Here is a 20,051-nt window from a genome sequence, read left to right on the forward strand (position 1 = left end):
CACTATACAATTTGTCAGCATATTGTATTAACTTAGCCATCTAATTTTTATGCAGTTGCTAGAGATGGCCAACTTGTGTCTCATGAACTGCCTGCAGCTCTCCTTTGACTAAAGTGTTTTCTGAGTGTTCTGTTGTGTCAATAGACATAATCCTTAAATCAGATATAAAAATGAAGGACAAAATCGATCAGAAGAAATCATGAAATTTATTTTCTTTCTAACTCAGCCTACGCTATATATTACAAAATCTTGCACATAACTTGTACTCCCTGTAAAACTTGTGATGTCAACAATTACAATGAAACCTGTCAATAGCTTCCATAATGGGGAAATGAATTTAAACATGTGAACATTTCGTAATAGAAAAAACTTTTGCCATTATGGTTTATTGACCAATCCAATTAGTCAAATCCCCTTTTTTAAAAAGCCACTTTTTTCTGAGTAACAGGTAAAACATTATATACAAAATAAAGTTTCAAATAAAAATGTACACTTTTCACAATATGTGTAAATTTATCTATTGAATTGTCTTTTATGTTATTTTAAAAGATTGCCTTTGAAGGCCTTGACCTCTCTCAAGCCGGGCTCAGGTTTGTTATTCTTGCCCAAAACTGAGATTCCGTATGCTGGGGCCAAATACAGTGTGCACAAGGATGTTTCACTAAAAGAAAATGGTGGAATGCTTCCCACTTAGTCTTTAACAAAATCTCTGACTATTTTTCAAAATTATTTGAAGAATAGTTTTCAAAAACTTAATTCAGGCAAAATTTGTGCTGATAAATTGTAAGCAGCTGTCCAATTTGGCAAGCAAGGCTTTCCTCACACCAAAGCTGAGTGCTGTGCCAAAGAGTAATTAAAGAATTTTAACTCCTATTTGGCCAAAGAATATCCTGGAGTTACCCTACTGTGGCTGTTTAAATGAATGGACCTCTTGCTGCATTTGGGCATGGGCTGCTTCAGTATTTGATGAATCGCAAATGGTAGTGAACATTGGACCGTCATGTGCAAACATCCCACTTCTGACCATATGGTGTGAGGAAAGTATTTGATGAAGTAGCTGAAGGTGGTGGAGCCTAGGACACTACCCTGAGGAACTCCAGCAGTGATATCCTGAGATGATTGACCTCCAACCATCACAACCATTCTTCCTTTGTGCTAGATATGACTCCCAATTAGTGAAGGGTTTTCCCCATGATTCCCATTGACTCCAGTTTAGCTAGGGCTCCTTGATGACATACTCGATGAAATTTTGCCTTGATGTCACCTCTGGCATTCAGCTCTCTTGTCCATGTTTGAACCAAGGCTGTAATGATATCAAGAGCTGAGTGACACTGGCGGAACCCAAACTGAGCATCAGTGAGCAGGTTATTGCTGAGTAAGTACAGCTTGATAGCGCTGTTGACGCATTCATCACTTTGCTGATGATCGAGAGTAGGCTAATGGGGCGGTAATTGGCCAGGGTGGATTTGTCCTCTTGTGTTCAGGACATACCTAGGCAGTTTCCCACATTGCTGGATAGATGCCAGTGTTGTAACTGTACTGGAACAGCTTGGCTAGGGATACGGCAAGTTCTGAGGCACAGGTCTTCAGTACAATTGCTGGAATATTTTCAGGGCCTATAGCCATTGCAGTATCCAGTGCCATCAGCCGTTTCTTGATATGTGGAATTAATCAAATTGGCTGGAGACTTCTAGAGGACGCCAAGATCGATCATCCATTCGACACTTCTGGCTGAAGATGATTGCAGATACTTCAGTCTCATCTTTTGCACTGATGTGCTGGGCGTCTCCATCACCGAGGGTTATTTGTGGAGCCTCATCCTCCACCATTCATGACTTGATTTGGCAGGACTTCAGAGCTTAGATCTGATCAGTTTGTGGGATTGCTTACCTGTCTATTACTGCTTATGCTGTTTGGCATGCAAGTTAGTCTTGTAGCTTCAGGTTGACAGCTCATTTTTAGGTATCCCTGGTGTTGCTCCTGGCATGCCCTCTTGCACCCTTTGAACCAGGGTTGATTCCTTGGCTTGGTGGTAATGGTAGTTTGGGGGATATGCCTGGCCATGGGGGTTACAGATTGTCGTTGAGTACAATTCTGCTGCCCACTGATGACTCAGCACCTCATGGATGCCCAGTTTTAAGCTGCTGGATCTTTTTGAAATCTATCCCATTTCACATGGTGGTAGTGCCACACAACACGATGGGAGGGTATCGTCAATGTGAAGACAGGACATTGTCTGCACAAGGACTGCAGTAGTCATTCGTATTGATAAGGTCAGAGACCGATGCATCCGTGGCAGGCAAGTTGTTGAGGATGAGGTGAAGTATATTTTTCCCTCTTGGTTCCCTCACAACCTGTTGCAGACCTAATCCAGCAGCTATGTCCTTTAGGACCCTGCCAGTTTGGTCTGTGGTGATGCCATCGAGCCACTCTTGATGGAAATTGAAGTCCGCGCTAGAGTACATTCTGCACCCTTGCCACTTCAGTGCTTCCTCCAAGTGGTGTTCAACGTAGAGTACTGATTCATCAGGGGAGGATGGAACTTGCTAATCAGCAGGAAGTTTCCTTGCCCATGTTTGACCTGGCGCCCTGAGACTTCATGGGGTCCAGAGTTGATGTTCAAGACTCCCAGCCTGGCAGTTGTTATTGTGACTATGACTGATGCTCACTATGATGTTCAAGTCAAGCCCAGGACGTTTTAGTCTTGACACGATTAATTTATCTTCTGGCAGGCCCACTTCAAAATCATAAATTGAAGTATTTTTCAACTTTCAATGGAACAAAAAGCAGATGGAAACTGACAGGTGACTCGCTCTTTCAGGTTAATGCCAAGGTTGAAAATTACTTGCACGGTTGGTTAAGAAATAGAAGCATGTTTGGGGACTTTGAATTTCATAACTGTCTGGGACATTAAGATACAACCACAGAAATTAACTAACAGATAAAAATATATATTGTAAATATAAAGGGTTACTCAACAAAGAAAAGTACAGCACAGGAACAGGCCCTTCGGTCCTCCAAGCCTGTGCCGACCATGGTGCCCGTCTAAACTAAAATCTTCTACACTTCCTGGGTCCGTATCCCTCTATTCCCATCCTATTCATGTATAAAGAACTATATATATCATCTCTGCTTTTCACAATTAGCAATGATCCTGACTGAAAAGGACTCATCTTGCGGTACCTTAGCCCATCTGATTTTCCCAGCCTATATGCAGTTTAAAATCTCCAATGATTATTGCCATACCTTTCTGAAAAGCTCCCATTATTTTTTCCTTTATGCCCTGTCCCACATATGGTACCGGTAGGAGGCCTGCACATCACTCCCACAGGTGACTTCTTGCTTTTATAATTTCGCATCCCAACCCAAACTGGTTCTACATCCTGGGGGTTTTTCTGAACTTAGGTCATCCCTCTCCAATGTCCTAATACCATCTTTAGTTAACAGAACAACCTCTCCACCTTTTCCTAATTTCCTGTCTTTCCGAGATGTTATGTATGCTTCAACCTTCAGATGCCATTCTGTCATCCTGTAGCCATGTCTGTAATGGCTATTAGATCATATTTATTTATATTTGTGTTCACAATTCATGTGTTTTGTTTCAAGTGCTATGTGTATTCAGATACAGAGCCCTTAGTTTGTCGTTTTATTACTTTTGTAAGCTCCAGCCTCATCTGCTGGAGGGTCGCGGGGCCATTGGCCGTGGGACTGATACCACGTGCTCTAGGCATGAGAAAGATTCCTCCATTTTGCAGCTGCCAGTAGTGCTGGTGTGAGCTTCTGGGCCCCTGGTGAACAACCCATGAAGAAGAAGCTGAAAACGGGAACAAAACAATATAATATTTCTTAATATATGAGTTTATTAATTGTGCCACTGCCAATCAGAATGCAAAGTTCATGTGTGTTATATGTAGGGAAGTACTGGCAAATGAAAGATTAAAATCTTCAAAATGTCAAAGCCATTTGAAGACTAAGCATGGTAAGTTCAAGGACAAACCTCGTGATTTTTTTTCAATGGGTGCAGTGAGATCTTGAATTATCAGCTAAGTCCTTATCAGAAATATAACATTGAATGACAAAGCAAGTGAGATTGTGAGGACCAAACAGGCTTATCTCTCACATTAAAGGTGAGCAAAAATGGTGGGTCCTGAAGTTCAGGTGGCATGGGTCGCAAAGTTTGGCCAGCATGGGTCCCGAAGGTTGGCTGGCGTGGGTCCCGAAGGATGACCGGTTGGTAAAAATGGGCTCAGGGCAAAAATGTTTGAAAAACACTGGCCTAGATGAGGAATTCATAGAATACTTTCTGGATAATTTTTTAGAACACCACATTCTGGCACCAACTCGAAGAACAGACTATACTAGACTTGGTATTGTGCAATGATATAGGATTAATTAATGACCTCCTAGTGAAGGCGTTTGAGGTAACAGCGAACATAGTATAATTGAATTTTACATTCAGTTTGAGGGAGAGAAGAATGGGTGCAAGACTAGTACCTTAAACATAAGTAAGAACAATAATGAGGACATGAAAGCAGACCTATCTAAAGTGAACTGGAAAAGTAGGTTAAGACTTGGGTTAAGAGATGCTGTGGCAGATATTTAAGGAAAATTTCAGAATGCACAATTGATGCATTCCAACAAGAAAGAAACATTCCATGGGGGTGGCTACAAAGGGATATAGATAGGTTAAGTTAGTTGGAAAAGATCTGGCAAATGAAGTATTTTGTGGAAAAATATGTAACTGTCCATTTTGGCAGGATGAATAATGAAGCATATTATCTAAATCATGAGAGATTGCACAATACTGATGCAGAGGGATATGGGTGTCCTAGTGCATGAATCACAAGGTTATTATGCAGCTACAACAAATGGTTAGAAAAACTAATATAATATTGTTTATTGTGAGGGAAATTGAATTCAAAAGAGGGGATTATGCTTTAGTTGTACACTGCACTGTTAAAACCATATCTGAAGTACTATGAACGGTATTGGTCTTATTATCTTCGCTAGAACCCTTTGGTTGCTCCCCTCACGGTGTATTTGACATTCTTGAGGAATACACACTTCATCAAGTCGCAGCCACACCGAGGCACTAGGTGGAGTCAGCGACCTCCACCCCAGCAATACTCGCCTCCGAGCAATAAGTGAGTTGAAGGCCAGGCCATCAGGCCCCACTCCTGCCTGCAGCTCCAGTGAGTCTGACACCCCAAAAATGACCACTAAATGACAGGGTTCAAACTCAATCTTTGGAGTCGCTGACATGGTGCCATAGAAGAAGATCCAGAAACCCACAAGCTTGGGACAAGACCAGAGCATGTGAGTGTGGTTAGCCAGACCTCTTGAGCAGAATTCATACCTGTCCTCCACCCCTACAAAGAAACTGCTCGTTCTGGACTTGGTCAGGTGTGCCAGGGAGACTAAGTTGGGTCAAACAACGAGGACATGAAGTTCACCCTGCGACAGGCCTCACTCCACACCTCATCATCTAATATGGGCCCCAACTCCTCCCACCTAGCCTTAGCTCCCTCCATTGACACTGACTCCTCTGACATAATCTGTCAATAAATGTGCTATCCATGCTAGCCACCACCTCTAAGAGGTGGAGACAGGAAGGGGGGGCTCTGACTGTTAGGGACAGTTACACAGTGGACAGGCTACTGACCTTAGAGAAACTGACATAAAAATTACAGCTACCCAACGGGAACAAACTGCAACACCTTCAGGGTAAGAACTTTCTCCGCAAGGAAACGACATCATACTCACAGACCCAGAGACACACAATATTAGAGGAACCACAGGACGCAGGTAACCTGGGAGGGGGGGAAACTGCGGGATTTGTACGGCCGACTATTAGAAAGGACACGCTTCCCACTGGACGAAACACAGGAAAAGTGGGAAGAAGAACTAGGGATAGAAATAGGGTGGGAACTAGGGATAGAAATAGGGTGGGGACTCGGGAGCGAAGCACTGAACAGGGCCAACTCCCCCTCCACTCGCGCAAAGCTTTTTAAAAAAAAATTTAGAGTACCCAATTATTTATTTTTACAAGGGGCAATTTAGCATGGCCAATCCACCTAACCCGCACATCTTTGGGTTGTGGGGGTGAAACCCACACAGATATGGGGAGAATGTGCAAACTCCACACAGACAGTGACCCCGAGGTGGGATTCAAATCCGGGTCCTCAGCGCCGTAGCCCCAGTGCTAACCACTGCGCCACATGCATCCCTTCACTTGCGCAAAGCTAAGCATCATGGAACTAAAAGTGGTGCACATAGCACACCTGACCAGAACCTGAATGAGCAAGTTCTTCCTGGAGGTGGAGGACAAATGTGAACGGTGCCAGAGGGGCCCGGCCAACCATACCTACATGTTCTGGGCAGCCTTCTGTGAAGCAATGCCCAAAGTTGTGGGGGTGAGGGTGGAGCCAAGAGTGGCAGTCTTCGGGTATCGGACCAGCCACAACTATTTATGGGAAATTTGCCAGGTCTGTCCCAATGTCTGGATCGACTCTGATCTTGTGTCCTTCCCAACTGCAAGCCTTCTTTTGGCTGGCCCAGTGAAGGATCCTTTCCCAGTCCTGGTATCTGTGCAGCTTGGCAATGACTGCTTTCGGTTGCTCCCCTGCCTTGGGTTTCGGCCGGAGCAACCTGTGAGCCCTGTCGGTGTCCGGCGGCTTGGGGAAGATGTCTCTCCCCACTAGGTTACCCAGCATCTGGGCCACAAAGTCGGTCGGGTCCCTGCCCTCTATTCCTTCTGGCAGGCCCACTATCCTAATTTTTTGGCCGATTTTCCTGATCCTCCACTTTTTCTTTCAGGCTTCCCTGGGCCACCACCAACCTCTTTATTTCAACCTCCTGTGCGATGATTCAGTCGCTCTGGTCCATTGAGGCTTTCTTCAGCTCCTTTATTGTGCTTCCCTGGGCCTCCAATTTCTTTTCCATGCTGTCGAGGGCCACCTACATGACAGCCAGTGCCTCTGTCACTGTCACCTTGCCGTCTATGTTCCCGCCTTAATATCTTCCCTCATCTCCTTCAGTTCCCTGGTGAGGAACATCTTTCATCCATCCCCTGGCCGGGGGAGGGGGGGCTCATTTTTCGGGACACTAGTCACTCTCTCTTGGGAATTGCCGGGAACCCCTCACCTCTGCTCCTGTCCCTTGCCACCATTTCTGGTGTCTCTGCGGCCCCTTGAGCTGCTGCTTCCTGGCATCCTTGTTGTCCTTGTGGTGATATACATCACTGTAAGTACACAAAGGGTTAATGTACATACACTGCACCTAGCTAGACACTAGAGGGAGCACCAGAGACATGACACACAGTCAACCAATAGGGCAGTAAGATAGGACACGGCCAATGGGCATTCACGATACACACACAGAGGTGACACTACCACAGGAGGGCATTATACCAACCCATATAAAAGGACACATCACACATGCTCAGACTCTTTCCTGTGGAGACACTCTGAGTACAGACACAGGGTTGATTGAACATCACACCCGCCACGTGGATTGTAGCAGACTGGTTAGTTAGTCTGAGTAGCTATAACAGGATTAACAGGAGAGTCGACTCCAAGTAGGGGAATCGTTAACAATAATAAATGTGTTAAAGCTATCTCCAAGTCTGAACCTTTCTTTGTCAGAGTGCACATCAAGGAAGCAGCTTATGCTACGTCAAGAGCAGATCTTAGTATTGTTGAGGGTGTGGGGATGCCGGCTAAAAGTGCCTACTACCTTCTCTTTTGGAGGAGAGCCACCTGATGTGTGACTGCTCGGCACCCCCCCCGTCACTGGAAACCCCAAACCGCAATGTGATAATGACAATTTGTTCATATGTTGTTGACTGAGGGATAAATATTGGCCAGGCCACTGGAGCAAACTCGCATGCTATTCCCCAAAATAATGCATGGGACCTTTTTGATCCATCCGAGTTATTCTCTCGTACTTAGCCCCCTATTCTACTCCTTTGTACACACATGACTGTGTGGCAAAATTCGGCTCCAACTCCATGTGCAAGTTTGCTGGCGATGCAATAGTAGTGGGTCGGATCTCAAACAACGATGAGTCAGAGTACAGGAGGGAGATAGAGAAACCAGTGGCATGGTGTAATGACAACAATCTCTCCCTCAACGTCAGCAAAACTAAGGAGCTGGTCATTGACTTCAGGAAGTGAATGTTGTACACACCTGTCTGCATCAATGGTGTTGAGGTGGAGATGGTTGACAGCTTCAAATTCCTTCCCACCCCTTCACTCTTCCAACGGTAGCATTGTGGATAGCACAATTGCTTCACAGCTCCAGGGTCCCAGGTTCGATTCCGGCTTGGGTCACTGTCTGTGCGGAGTCTGCACATCCTCCCCGTGTGTGAGTGGGTTTCCTCCGGATGCTCCGCTTTCCTCCCACAGTCCAAAGATGTGCAGGTTAGGTGGATTGGCCATGATAAATTGCCCTTAGTGTCCAAAATTGCCCTTAGTGTTGGGTGGGGTTACTGGGTTATGGGGATAGGGTGTAGGTGTTGACCTTGAGTAGGGTGCTCTTTCCAAGAGCCGTTGCAGACTCGATGGGCCGAATGGCCTCCTTCTGCTCTGTAAATTCTATGTAAACTTCTTCCGTCGGGCAGGAATTACAAAAGTCTGAGACCACAACTAACAGATTCCAAAACAGCTTCTCCCCAGCTGCTACTGGACTGCTAAATGACCCTCTTATGGACTGAACTGATCTCTCCACACATCTTCTCTACTGAGTAGCACTACACTCCGTATGCTCACCCGATACCTGTGTCTCTGTAGTTACATTGTGTATTTATTTACGTCTTATGTTTTTTCATGTATGGAACGATCTGCCTGGACTGTACGCAAACAATACTTTTCACTGTACCTCGGTACACGTGACAATAAATCAAATCAAACCACTAACAGGATCCTGGCTTGACAACACTTCTGTACATACCATGGGCGGGATTCTCCCCTACCCGTTGGGGCGGGGGCCCCCGGCGGGACGGAGTGGCATGAACCACTCCGGTGTCGGGCCGCCCCGAAGGTGCGGATTTCTCCGCACCTTTAGGGGCCAAGCCCTCACCTTTAGGGGCTTGATCCCTTGCCGGAGTGGTTGCCGTCCAGCCGGCTGCCGTGGAAGGCCTTTGGCGCCACGCCGGCCGGGGCCGAAGGGACTCCGCCGGCCGGCAGAAGTCCGCGCATGCGCGGGAGTGTCAGCGGCTGCTGACTTCATCCCCGCGCATGCGCAAGGGGGTGGGTCACCTCCGCATCGGCCATCGCGGAGGTTATGGCCGCGCGGAGGGGAAAGAGTGCCCCCACGGCACAGGCCCGCCTGCGGATCGTTGGGCCCCGATCGCGGGCCAGGCCACCATGGTGGCACCCCCCCGGGGCCAGACCGCCCCAGAGCCCGCTCGCGCCACCTGGTCCCGCCGGTAAGGGAGGTGGTTTGATTCACGCCGGCGGGACCGGCATTACAGCAGCGGGACTTCGGCCCATCGCAGGCCTGAGAATCACCGGGGGGGCGCCAACCGGCGCGACGCAATTCTCGCCCCCGCTGAATTTCCAGTGCCGGAGAATTCGCGGCTGGTGGGGGGGTCGGAGAATCCCGCCCATAAGAGAACGCAGCACTTCCCCTGCACTGGAGCAACAGCTTTGATTTTTGTTGTAAAGAAGATCTTCCATGGATCCCATTTATCCTCCATTTCCGAAATCAACAGCAATTCTCTGGGTTTGCTTGGAGCGTCGCTGCTTGAAAACATTGGTGTCCGTTTTCAATTCACTTGGAAGCTTTCCTCCCTCGCTGATTAGAATTGTAACATTTTTAAAGTTCAGACGGTGTTGATTTGACAGATTGGTGCTGATCTTCTGAAAGCTACCATTTTAGTCCCATTCCCTTTCTCGTCATACTGTATTAAAATGTTCTTAGCAGTGCTGCCTCATGGCACCGAGGACCCAGGTTCAATCCCGGCCCCGGGTCACTGTCCGTGTGGAGTTTGCACATTCTCCCCGTGTCTGCATGGGTATCACCCCCACAGCCCAAAGATGTGCAAGGTAGGTGGATTGGCCACGCTAAATGGCCCCTTAATTGGAATTTAAAAACAAATAGGTGTCCCTATTTATATTATTACCATTTTTGAATATTGAATAACTCTGTTCCAATGAAAGGAGCCCTAGTTTCTCCAGTCTCGCTTCATACCTAAGCTGGAAGCTCCATCGCCACTTTTCTGTTTGCTATAGCTACAGAAGGCAGATTTCCACCATTTGAATCAAGTTTCGATACCAGTGTTGATCTGAATCAATTACTTGTGAGTGGGATAATTGCTTTAGGTAGGTTTTCTCTCTTTAAAGGGTTGAAGTACAGCACTAGCAATTGGTATCTAATTAGGCATAAGAAACTTGCCAGACATGCTGGGAACTGTAATCAAAATCTTGAATCCAGCATGTAAATACATTGTGTTCCTCAAATTACTGCTCAGCGAATTGCAGACATGTACTAGATATAATTCTTTAATCCTCTCCTAATCGCCAGATTGGTGTGTGAGGCCACGTTATCCTCTTCCTCATTGTCAGCAATTTCTTAGAACGCAGTAACAAAAAAATGTTCAGGTATATTTTGCTGAAAAGTTCACCTTTATTGAATGACTTTGTTATATTCAGAGGCCTTTAACGTGCAAAACAAAATCACAACTTTTTCCTGACAAACGGTGAACTAGTTTTGGAGAAATCATTTATTTATGCAACACAGAAATGAAAACTGTTTGGAAACACTTAGTGGGATAGATCATTTTGTAACAACATTGGATTATTTATGACAGCCATTTAGTAGTAACTTTACAGAATTGCGGATTTCATTGCTGTCTCTCAGGGAACAGGGAACTGTTAATTTAGATTATCTGCAGATTACATGTGAAATATTTCTTGGTTAGTTTACACAGGTTTGATCCATTTCTCATTTCTAACACTTATTAAAGCTAAATTCTAGGTTATTACAAAGAAGTAATGAAGCTTAAGCAATCATTTGATGTTCATACAGTTAAATACATTAAAGAAGGACACAGTGCAATAAGACTGGACTATTTACCACATGGTGAATAGCTGTGATCTGCTTATGGGGTGGGGTGAGTATGATGGGGCTGGGAAATGGGGGGACTATAATGAGATAACAGTGACCAATACAGTAAAGCCCTCTCAACAGCATTATGTAGTTTTCAACTTTCTTTCCAAATTGAAAGACTTTTCCATTCACCACATTCAAATTATTATTAATGAGACAAAGGTGGAAAGATTCTATAGCTCCTGGAAATGGGTCTGGGGTCAAAATGCAGGATTAAATGATAGTCGTGTGTAGTCCAGCGCTAAAAGCACTGTTGAGTAGCTGCATTCCTCACTAGGGTTCCCAAGTCCATGAATGGCGAGACCATTTAAAGCAAGCCTGTCCTCTTAAATCAAGCCTGCCCTCTTAAAGCAGGCTTGCACTTTTCAAAGGGGAGGTGCATTTTGGCTGCAGCAGGTGCTGGAAGTGGCTGGAGTTGAGTGTCTGACCTGCAAGAAGAATGAATATGGTGCAATAGGGCAGAGAGCATTCTCAAAGGTGCTCTTACACAGCACTAGAGGCCTTGGTGGTCAGGAGGCCATCCACACAAAGTTTGTGAAGGCAGTGGAACCATATAACCATCACTCCCAATCCAAGCAGTGTTAGCCTGAGGGTCTGGATGCAGTGCAGAAAGAAGTTTAGTGATCTCACACAGGTGATCAAGGTCATCGAATTCATTCTCGGATGTGATCCATTGCTACCAAGCACAGCCCCATTCACCACACCACCTTCAATCAACTACCAACAATATATCCACCACATCTCCTGCTTCACATACATAACTTCACCTCACTCTCACACACTTAACAGTGCTGCTAGCCTGGCACTCACAGCTTACACACATGGCCAGTTATTCAACCATGACAACCACATTACCAAACAATTTGCACCATACTCACAGACATGCTTCCTTCTTTCAGGACAAAAGGGTACATAACTAGAGGCAGCAGGATCTAACTGGTGGAGGATAGAAATCACTGCATGTCCTCCTACCATGGGAGAGATGGTGCTTGTCATCATTGAAATGGCCATAAATGTGACTGTGGCCAGCGGTGGTGGAGATAAGACCATCAAAGGTGATGGTATGTTTTTCACACTCCAAGACTCCCTTATCCAACAATATCTTCTGATTAGCAAACTGCAGATCGAGTAAGGATGCACCTCCTGCTTCCCCTTCTTTCCCTCCTTTCCCACTGCAACCCTATCCTTGTGCCTTTGTCCTTTTGGATACCGAAGGCCTACAACTTGACCAGGTAGTGGTATAGGAACAAGAAGCAGTAGAGCAAGCCGAAACAGAGGACAAAATGAACACAATCGCTCGCCACTAGCTTTGATATTGACACTGCGCTGTCATAAAACAGGTAATTTAAATAATGTATATTTGTATTTGAGGGTATTATAAATGAGGTGGAGCTTTAAGTAAGTTTAATTTTGTGTTTCTGTTTTTGAAAGAGTTAATAACTTCAGTATAGTTTAGATACATGCATGGTAATCAGGATTTATGAGTTAAAAGCAAACCGGTCCGAAAGGAAAACTAGGCTGTTGCTTAGCAACCCGGGGCCACCCTGGAGAAGGAACCTTTGAGTTATTGTAAGCTAGAGCTAGGAAGGAGGGACAGGACCAAGGAGTTGCAAAAAGAAGACTTCCCAAAAGAACAAAAGAAAGTCCAAAAGAAATCAGGGAGTTGGGGAGGACCGTTAAGTTAAAGGAACAAAGAACAAGAAGTTGAACTAGGTCCTGTTCAGGAGAATTCAAGGAAGAAGCTGAGGAAGTACACTGAGTTAAAGAGGCAGCTGCAAGAACTAGGTTTAAAGTTGGCTAGGTGAGAAGCCAGACATCGGAGGTAAATCAAAAGTTTGCTGACATCTTAGTACAGCCTGTGAAGCAGTGCTGGTTCTGTTGGTATGGCTGGGTACCTGAGAGATTGCGTGGCAGCTTGAATGCACATGGCAATCCAAGGCATAGGAATACCAAAAGGAGAGATTGAAATCCTGGAAGTGTATCCGTGGTGAAGGCATCCGAGAGAAAGCCTTGTTTGGGAGAATATCCCAAGGTGTGTTTTGCGAGAGTGGAATTTGGAAACAGTTGTGTGGTAGCCAGAGTTCCAGTGAGATCAGTTGGCATCTGGGGGAATTTGATGAGAAATCCACAGAAGTTGTATCAGATGGTATCTGTCACTTAGTTTCAGAGTGTGCCATGTCTGACCACAGTCAACTTGTTGGTTAACATGGACTGTACACTTACCGAGGTCATTAGAATATAAAGTATATTTTGTAACTTGTGTTATCCTTAAAAATCTGTGTACATCTGTAAAGATTATTGGTGGGGTGAAGGAATATTGTATTATATTTAATATTTTCTGTTTAATGTTTTATTCTTCTGTTAAACGTTAGTCAGCAGTTCTGTGACTCTGTTCATCCATGTTACTGAACAAAAAATAAGGGTTACGATCTATTGTCCCAAGGTTCCATTCTGGGTCCTGACTGTCCAGTAGTAACTTCAGCTGGGATGTTAACAGTGCATCCTTTACAGAATAATTACAGATGGAGTCTGCACGTGGTGTAAGACCAGGCACAAGTGGGCAGCATGGTAGCACAGTGGTTAGTACAGTTGCTTCACAGCTCCAAGGTCAGGTTCGATTCCCGGCTTGGGTCACTGTCTGTGCGGAGTCTGCACGTTCTCCCCGTTTTTGTGTGGGTTTCCTCCGGGTGCTCCAGTTTCCTCCCACAGTCCAAAGATGTGCAAGTTAGGTGGATTGGCCATGATAAATTGCCCTTAATGCCCAAAAAGGTTGGGTGGGGTTACGGGATTGCTGGGATTGGGTGGAGGTGTGGACTTGGATGGGGTGCTCTTTCCAAGGGTCAGTGCAGATTCATACATAGAACATAGAACATCCAGTGCAGAAGGAGGCCATTCAGTCCATCGAGTCTGCACCGACCCACTTAAGCCCTTACTTCGACCCTATCCCCGTAACCCAATAACCCCTCCTAACCATTCGATGGGCCGAACGGCCTCCTTCTGCACTGGAAATTCTATGATTGTAGGTGGTGTGCACGCAAGGCAGGGGGAAAGGATGGTTTGCTGGGGGGTAAGGTTGCATCCATGATTTTGTTGCGGACTTTGATAGGGTGGCTTTCAGAAAGAGGCTGATGATTTTGTGCAGCAAAATGCTTGGTGTTTTGGCAGGCCCGCCAGAAAGCCTGTGGTCACTGTCTGGAGTCCGGCACCAAACTTACGTGTGGCTTTGAGCTTGGGGCCCATCCATTTCCAGCATTGAAATGGTGCCCAAACCCCACAGGAGCATTTGTAAATCCAACCATTGTGTAGTGTCTGACCGTTGATCTCTCAGCTTCCATTGTAGTACAAGCAGGAGGAATGCAATGTCTTGAGTGCAGTACCGGTAGTGGAATTTCAGACTGAAGTGATGCCAGCTCAGTTTGTTAACATGCATGTGCTGCTTTCTGCCGTGCCGGCTCAGACTTCTGTCATTATAACTGTGTGTACCAGTGCTTAAAGGGCTGGCATGTTCTCACAATAGTCCAGCAATCTGTCCTTCAACCGATCACTAGGTTGGCTGAGGCACCACCCTGGAGGAGTGGTAGTGACTCTGTGGAGCAACAATCTGCTGTCCTCTTTCAGGGTGACAGTATTCATCATCCTATCACTCCACACTCTTCCAATGCCCCTGCTGTTGCCTGTTAGCCAGCCACTCCAGGCAGCTGCCATAGGGTTTAGTCCAAAGCGGGGCCTTTTAGTGTTAAGGCTGTGCAAGGTGATCCTGAGAGCCCATCTGCTATCTGCTCTGCTGAAACTCAGCTGCCTTCCAGCAGCCACGAGGGTAGCTTTGCCTGGAGCATCAGAGCAGGCAAACGCACATGGAAGCCAGGCACTCAGGAATTCAGAAGAGTGAGTAAATAGCTGTTATGTGGAGTATTCGATGCTTGTTTGGTAAATTTGGCTTGGAGTGCTTGTTTTGTGCTGTCTTTTCTTTCAGCATTGTGGCTCAGAGGATGCTGTGATGATCAGTATCAGAGCGAGGGTAAGGTTTGGGACTGGTGGAGGAGGAATTGGTGTTGTGTTCACTGGAAGTGCAATCAGATGAACCTACCAGACAACCTGGCCAGAAAGGGGATCTGTTAGTTGCCTTTCTCCTCCTTAAGGGCAGCACGATAGCACAAGTGGATAGCACAGTGCTATCACTGTGGCTTCACAGCTCCAGTGTCCCAGGTTCGATTCCCTGTTGGGTCACTGTCTGTGTGGAGTCTGCACGTTCTCCCCGTGTCTGCGTGGGTTTCCTCCGGGTGCTCCGGTTTCCTCCCACAGTCCAAAGACATGCAGGTTAGGAGGATTGGCCATGCTAAATTGCTCTTAGTGACCAAAAGGGGTTAGGAGGGGTTATTGGGTTATGGGGATGGGGTGGAAGTGAGGGCTTAGGGGGGTCGGTGCAGACTCGATGGGCCGAATGGCCTCCTTCTGCACTGTATGTTCTATGTTCCTATGTTCAACCTGTTCAGCTGCTCATTATATATCTGATGGCAAACGTTACGCTGAATATGACCAATCGTGATATATTCTCTGATGGGCACTGCAGGTCTCCAGAGTGATTGAGGTAATGGAAGTGTATGAGCACCCCAGTGGTTCGCTCGATGACATGGCAGCATGGATCTCAGTACACAGATGTTGCCCAGATGTGCACATTGAAGTCAGAGGATTGGTGTTCAGTGGATAGTCCTTGTCACCCTCTGGTGCCTCATGGTGGCTTAGATGCTGACGGCACTGGGGACAATGTCAAGATACAAGGCATTCACCTGCATGATGCTCTGAATATGGTTCACATCAACCGTACATTGAAGTTGTTGAGCCCGTTACAATTGCAGTACCTCTCTGTGTTTAGATGTAATGCCTGCAAAGCAATGTGCAAGCAGTTATAGGCATCTTGCCCCTTGGGGAAATCCTGGTATCTTGCCGAAGTTATGTGCATATTTCACTTGCACTTTTCTGGTTGGGTGTAATGTATTCCCCTCTGTTCACATACAGTGCATCTCCCTTTTCTAAGAGGTGGACTGTGAGACACCTTCCAGCCTGGTAGGAGCCCAATGTGAAGAAGTTCAGGACCACAGTCACCTTTACAGTCACTGGCAACCTCTTCCCTACCTGCTCCAAAGTTGGAGATTTTCCTGTAACTGGTGGCAGATTTCAGTGAAGCGGACGTGCACATACTTTCCTCGTTGAGATTGGGGCAGGGGAATTGCTTCCGGAAGGTGCTGGGTGAATATGGTCTCCTGGTGAAAACCTTTCTCCCCATCTCCCTTTGAGAAATTGTCCCCTCGTGTTGTTTCTGTTCATTGTCCCTGTCATGCTGTCGGCCAGATGTTGTGACTGGAACCCTTAAAGTGAGAACCAAGACTTTCACCAAGTGCCACATTACACTCTATAGTCTTCAAAGTCACTTCAATTAACAGTAAAAACCATCAAACACTTCTACTAACTCAGCAACAGCCAGTAGAAGCACATCAGTAACTATCTTGAAAGTGGGCAATGATCCCTTTATATAGCACTGGTGGCAGGTTGTTCCTGCTACTGAACACTTGAGATTAAATGAGTCTGTTAGCTGGAGCACTGCAATCGTAAATAGCACAGTTACCGTCAATTCAGCATCACACACTATGGTCACAATCTGCCTACTCAGGATGCTTCTTGCACGTGCTTCCAACGCCCACACCAACAAGTTCACATAGATGGCATCCAATGCAACCTCCATCAGAAGTGTGCGCAGAGTTCACACACCATTTGGGACCTGAAATGGCATACAAATCCCCAGAAATATGGGCACTATGCATCAAAGCTTTGCAATATTGAAATTATGGAATACCATCAGTTAAAATCAGAGAGTGCTTAGGAGGGGTTATTGGGTTACGGGGATAGGGTGGAAGTGAGGGCTTAAGTGGGTCGGTGCAGACTCGATGGGCCGAATGGCCTTCTTCTGCACTGTACTATGTTTCTATGTAACCCAGGTGTTTAGATCAAACGCCGATAACATTTGTAGTTTGTCATTCACTGATCCCTGAATCTTTGCTGGTAGCATGTGTGCCAATTCTCCATTTAGAGTAAGACGGTCTTGCATAAACCTTCCACATTCAGCACACAGTGGAGTTTGCCTGGGCCACCAAAACCTCAAACTGCCTCTAAAAACAAAATGAGTGAGAACAATGTACGTCACAATGTACAAGTGTAATGTGACGCCAAACTTTTTTTAAGATTGGGGCTGCAATAAAACTGGTTTAAGAATAGAATCCACAGGAATGCTGTTGCACTCGGACAGGAATCATGATATTGGGAATGGTAGCTGCTGGGGGAAGGTGTAATCTGTCCTCCAGATTTTTCTTGTTTTTATGAGGTTTTATTTTTAACCGGTATATTTTGAAGGTTCTGAACTGAGATCTTAGTGGATGTGGGTCCAGATTTACTTACAACTGTCGACATAAAGCTATGTATTCATGCCCTTGACAGTTGGGGAAAATCTTCTGGGCCATTCCACAACTAAACATTAAGCAGAACTACAGTATCTTCTCACCAGTATGCTGTGAATGTTAAGTGTGGCAACAATGTTTGAGACTTGATGAGCAACTGACCATATTCTCTATTTTTTCCCTTTATGAGGATATTGATGACTGAATGGGAATATGAAAAGGAAAAGTGCATGCAATACAAGTTAGCACCATTCACACGACACATGTTTGTAAATCTAAATATAGAAGTCTACAAGTGTGATATAGAGGCAAAAGACTGGTAGCTTGCAATTGGTGGTTCCATTGTTCTCATTACACAATATTGAAATTGTGGAATACTATCGGTTAAAATCAGAGAGTGCTAAAGATGAATTTTTCCTCTATGAAACTGGGACCTATCTGAGTTGGGCTTCACTGTACTGGAAGTTATTCAATATCTACATCGCTACCATCACTGGTGTTTTCACAAGCAGCGAATTCCCTTTCTGGCAAAAGACCATATTCGTTTAGAAAGGATTCAACATCCACTGCAAAAAATTCTTCACCCAGCTGCTCAGTGATGTGTATGAAGTTTCCGATCAGCTCACCCACCTTGTACACCAATAATGCTGGGAGAACATGGTTAGGGAAGCGGTCACTAGCCCCTGTGTTGGAAGCTTTTATTTTACAGAACTTGACCAAGGGGTACTCCAAAGCAAGGCATGTTAAGCAATTGATCAAAGAATCGCAGCCCTTCATTCCATCTTCATAAATGCTCACCATCACGGTGGTTATTTTCAATTCTTTCTCAATCACTTCCAAAAATTGCTCGCCATTCTCGAGATCATAGACCACTCCAAAATGAGGCCCGAAGCTCAACTGCTGATGCATTTCCTGCATGCACTGTCTGCGGTACTTCCGAAGGCAGGTCTCGTCTTCCTTGCCCTGGGTCATTTCATATTCCGTCACACTCATCTGTATTTTGTGGTTAAAAAAAAATGGTTTTAAGGTTTGCAATCAGAATGTTAATTTATTGTGGGAAGACCAAGCACATGTTCTTATTCATGTATTCTGAATTTCTTTAACAATTCCTGTACTTTAAGAAAACATGGTGGGTAGAATAATGTTTCTAATTGTTTAGATTTGTCTTGATCCATTAAAGAACATGTTGCAAGTTATTTCCTGAATTTTCCTTTAGCACAGTGTGCAAAATTGAAAACTTATACTGTAACATTGTACATTATTGAGCAGCACCATAATGTCATTCACACTTCGAAAAGGTAGAATTACCATTATGATTATTTCTTGCTTGTTAGTTATTGGTTGAGTTTTCTTCCCATACAGTTAGTGCTGTAACTGTTTTCGGTTTCTGTTTTGACTCAAATTATAGCAATGCCATGATTATGTTGTGCCAAAGTGAAAGGGAAATTTCCTGACACTGCCCACTATCTACAAGGCACAAGTCGGGAATGTGATGGAATACTCTCCATTTTCCTGGATGAGTGCAGCTCCCACAACACTCCAGAAGCTCGGTACCATCGACGGCAAAGTAGCACCGCTTGATCAGCACCCCACCTTCCAGCTTAAGCATCCACTCCCAGCACCATCGGTAGACAGTGGCAACACTGTGTACTCTGTACAAGATGCACTGCAGCAACTTGCCAAACCTCCTTCGGCAGCACCTTCCGAACCTGTGACCTGTCCTACCTGGAAGGACAAGAGCAGCAGATGCATGGGAACATCACCACCTGCAAGTTCCCCTCCAAGCCACACTCTGGTTAGGGACCCAAGTCCTGGAATTCCCTAACAGCATTGTATTTGTATGTCCAGCCGAAGGACGGCAGCAGTTCAAGGCGGGGGCTCACCACTACCTAATCAAGGACAAATAGGGCCTTGCCAGTGATGCCCAACATCACATGAAAGAAACAAAAAGAAAATCTTTCAAAGAGCATTCATTCTCAGAGCGCTCTCAGTGTTCAAAACTGAGAGTTATTTTTTTTTTTAAATACATTTTTTCCAATTAAGAGGCAATTTAGCGTGGCCAATCCACCGACCCTGCAAATCTTTGGGTTGTGGGGAGAAACACACGCAAACACAGGGAGAATGTGCAAACTCCACACGGACAGTGACCCAGAGCCGGGATCGAACCTGGGACCTCGGTGATGTGAGGCAGCATTGATGAATATATGTGTCACACTTTGATTATCAAGAACGTATTTAGTGATAATTAACTATACGTTGCTGACCTTTAAATGTCTATAGTATGAATAGATATAATGGGGGAGAGAACCTGTAAAATGCCTCAGTTTGCGTGATCGTGGGGGGTCAGATTTCACAATAATGGGAACTAGAGAGTTAGTTGTGACATTTGGCATCTCAACGTGGACTTTGATAGACTTGGTTACTACAAACACTAACCCAGCCAATTGGCAGTCCACATGCTGAAGGGTATAACAGGCTTTACTTAGTGAATGAT

The 20,051-nt window shown here is 45.4% G+C and overlaps 1 protein-coding gene across 1 annotated transcript in view; it reads right to left on the reverse strand.

Annotated features, from left to right (window-relative positions):
* Positions 1 to 10,605: 10,605 nt before the first annotated feature.
* The window catches only part of LOC140426432 (phosducin-like), a 90,908-nt gene continuing 81,462 nt past the window's right edge, over positions 10,606 to 20,051 (reverse strand). Inside the window, exon 4 of the mRNA XM_072511221.1 lies at positions 10,606 to 18,550. Coding sequence (XP_072367322.1) covers positions 18,023 to 18,550 — 528 coding nt within the window. The 3' untranslated portion in view covers positions 10,606 to 18,022. The remainder of the gene's footprint in view (positions 18,551 to 20,051) is intronic.

This window comes from Scyliorhinus torazame, chromosome 7 (genome assembly GCF_047496885.1).
Source record: "Scyliorhinus torazame isolate Kashiwa2021f chromosome 7, sScyTor2.1, whole genome shotgun sequence".
Taxonomy (NCBI): domain Eukaryota; kingdom Metazoa; phylum Chordata; class Chondrichthyes; order Carcharhiniformes; family Scyliorhinidae; genus Scyliorhinus; species Scyliorhinus torazame.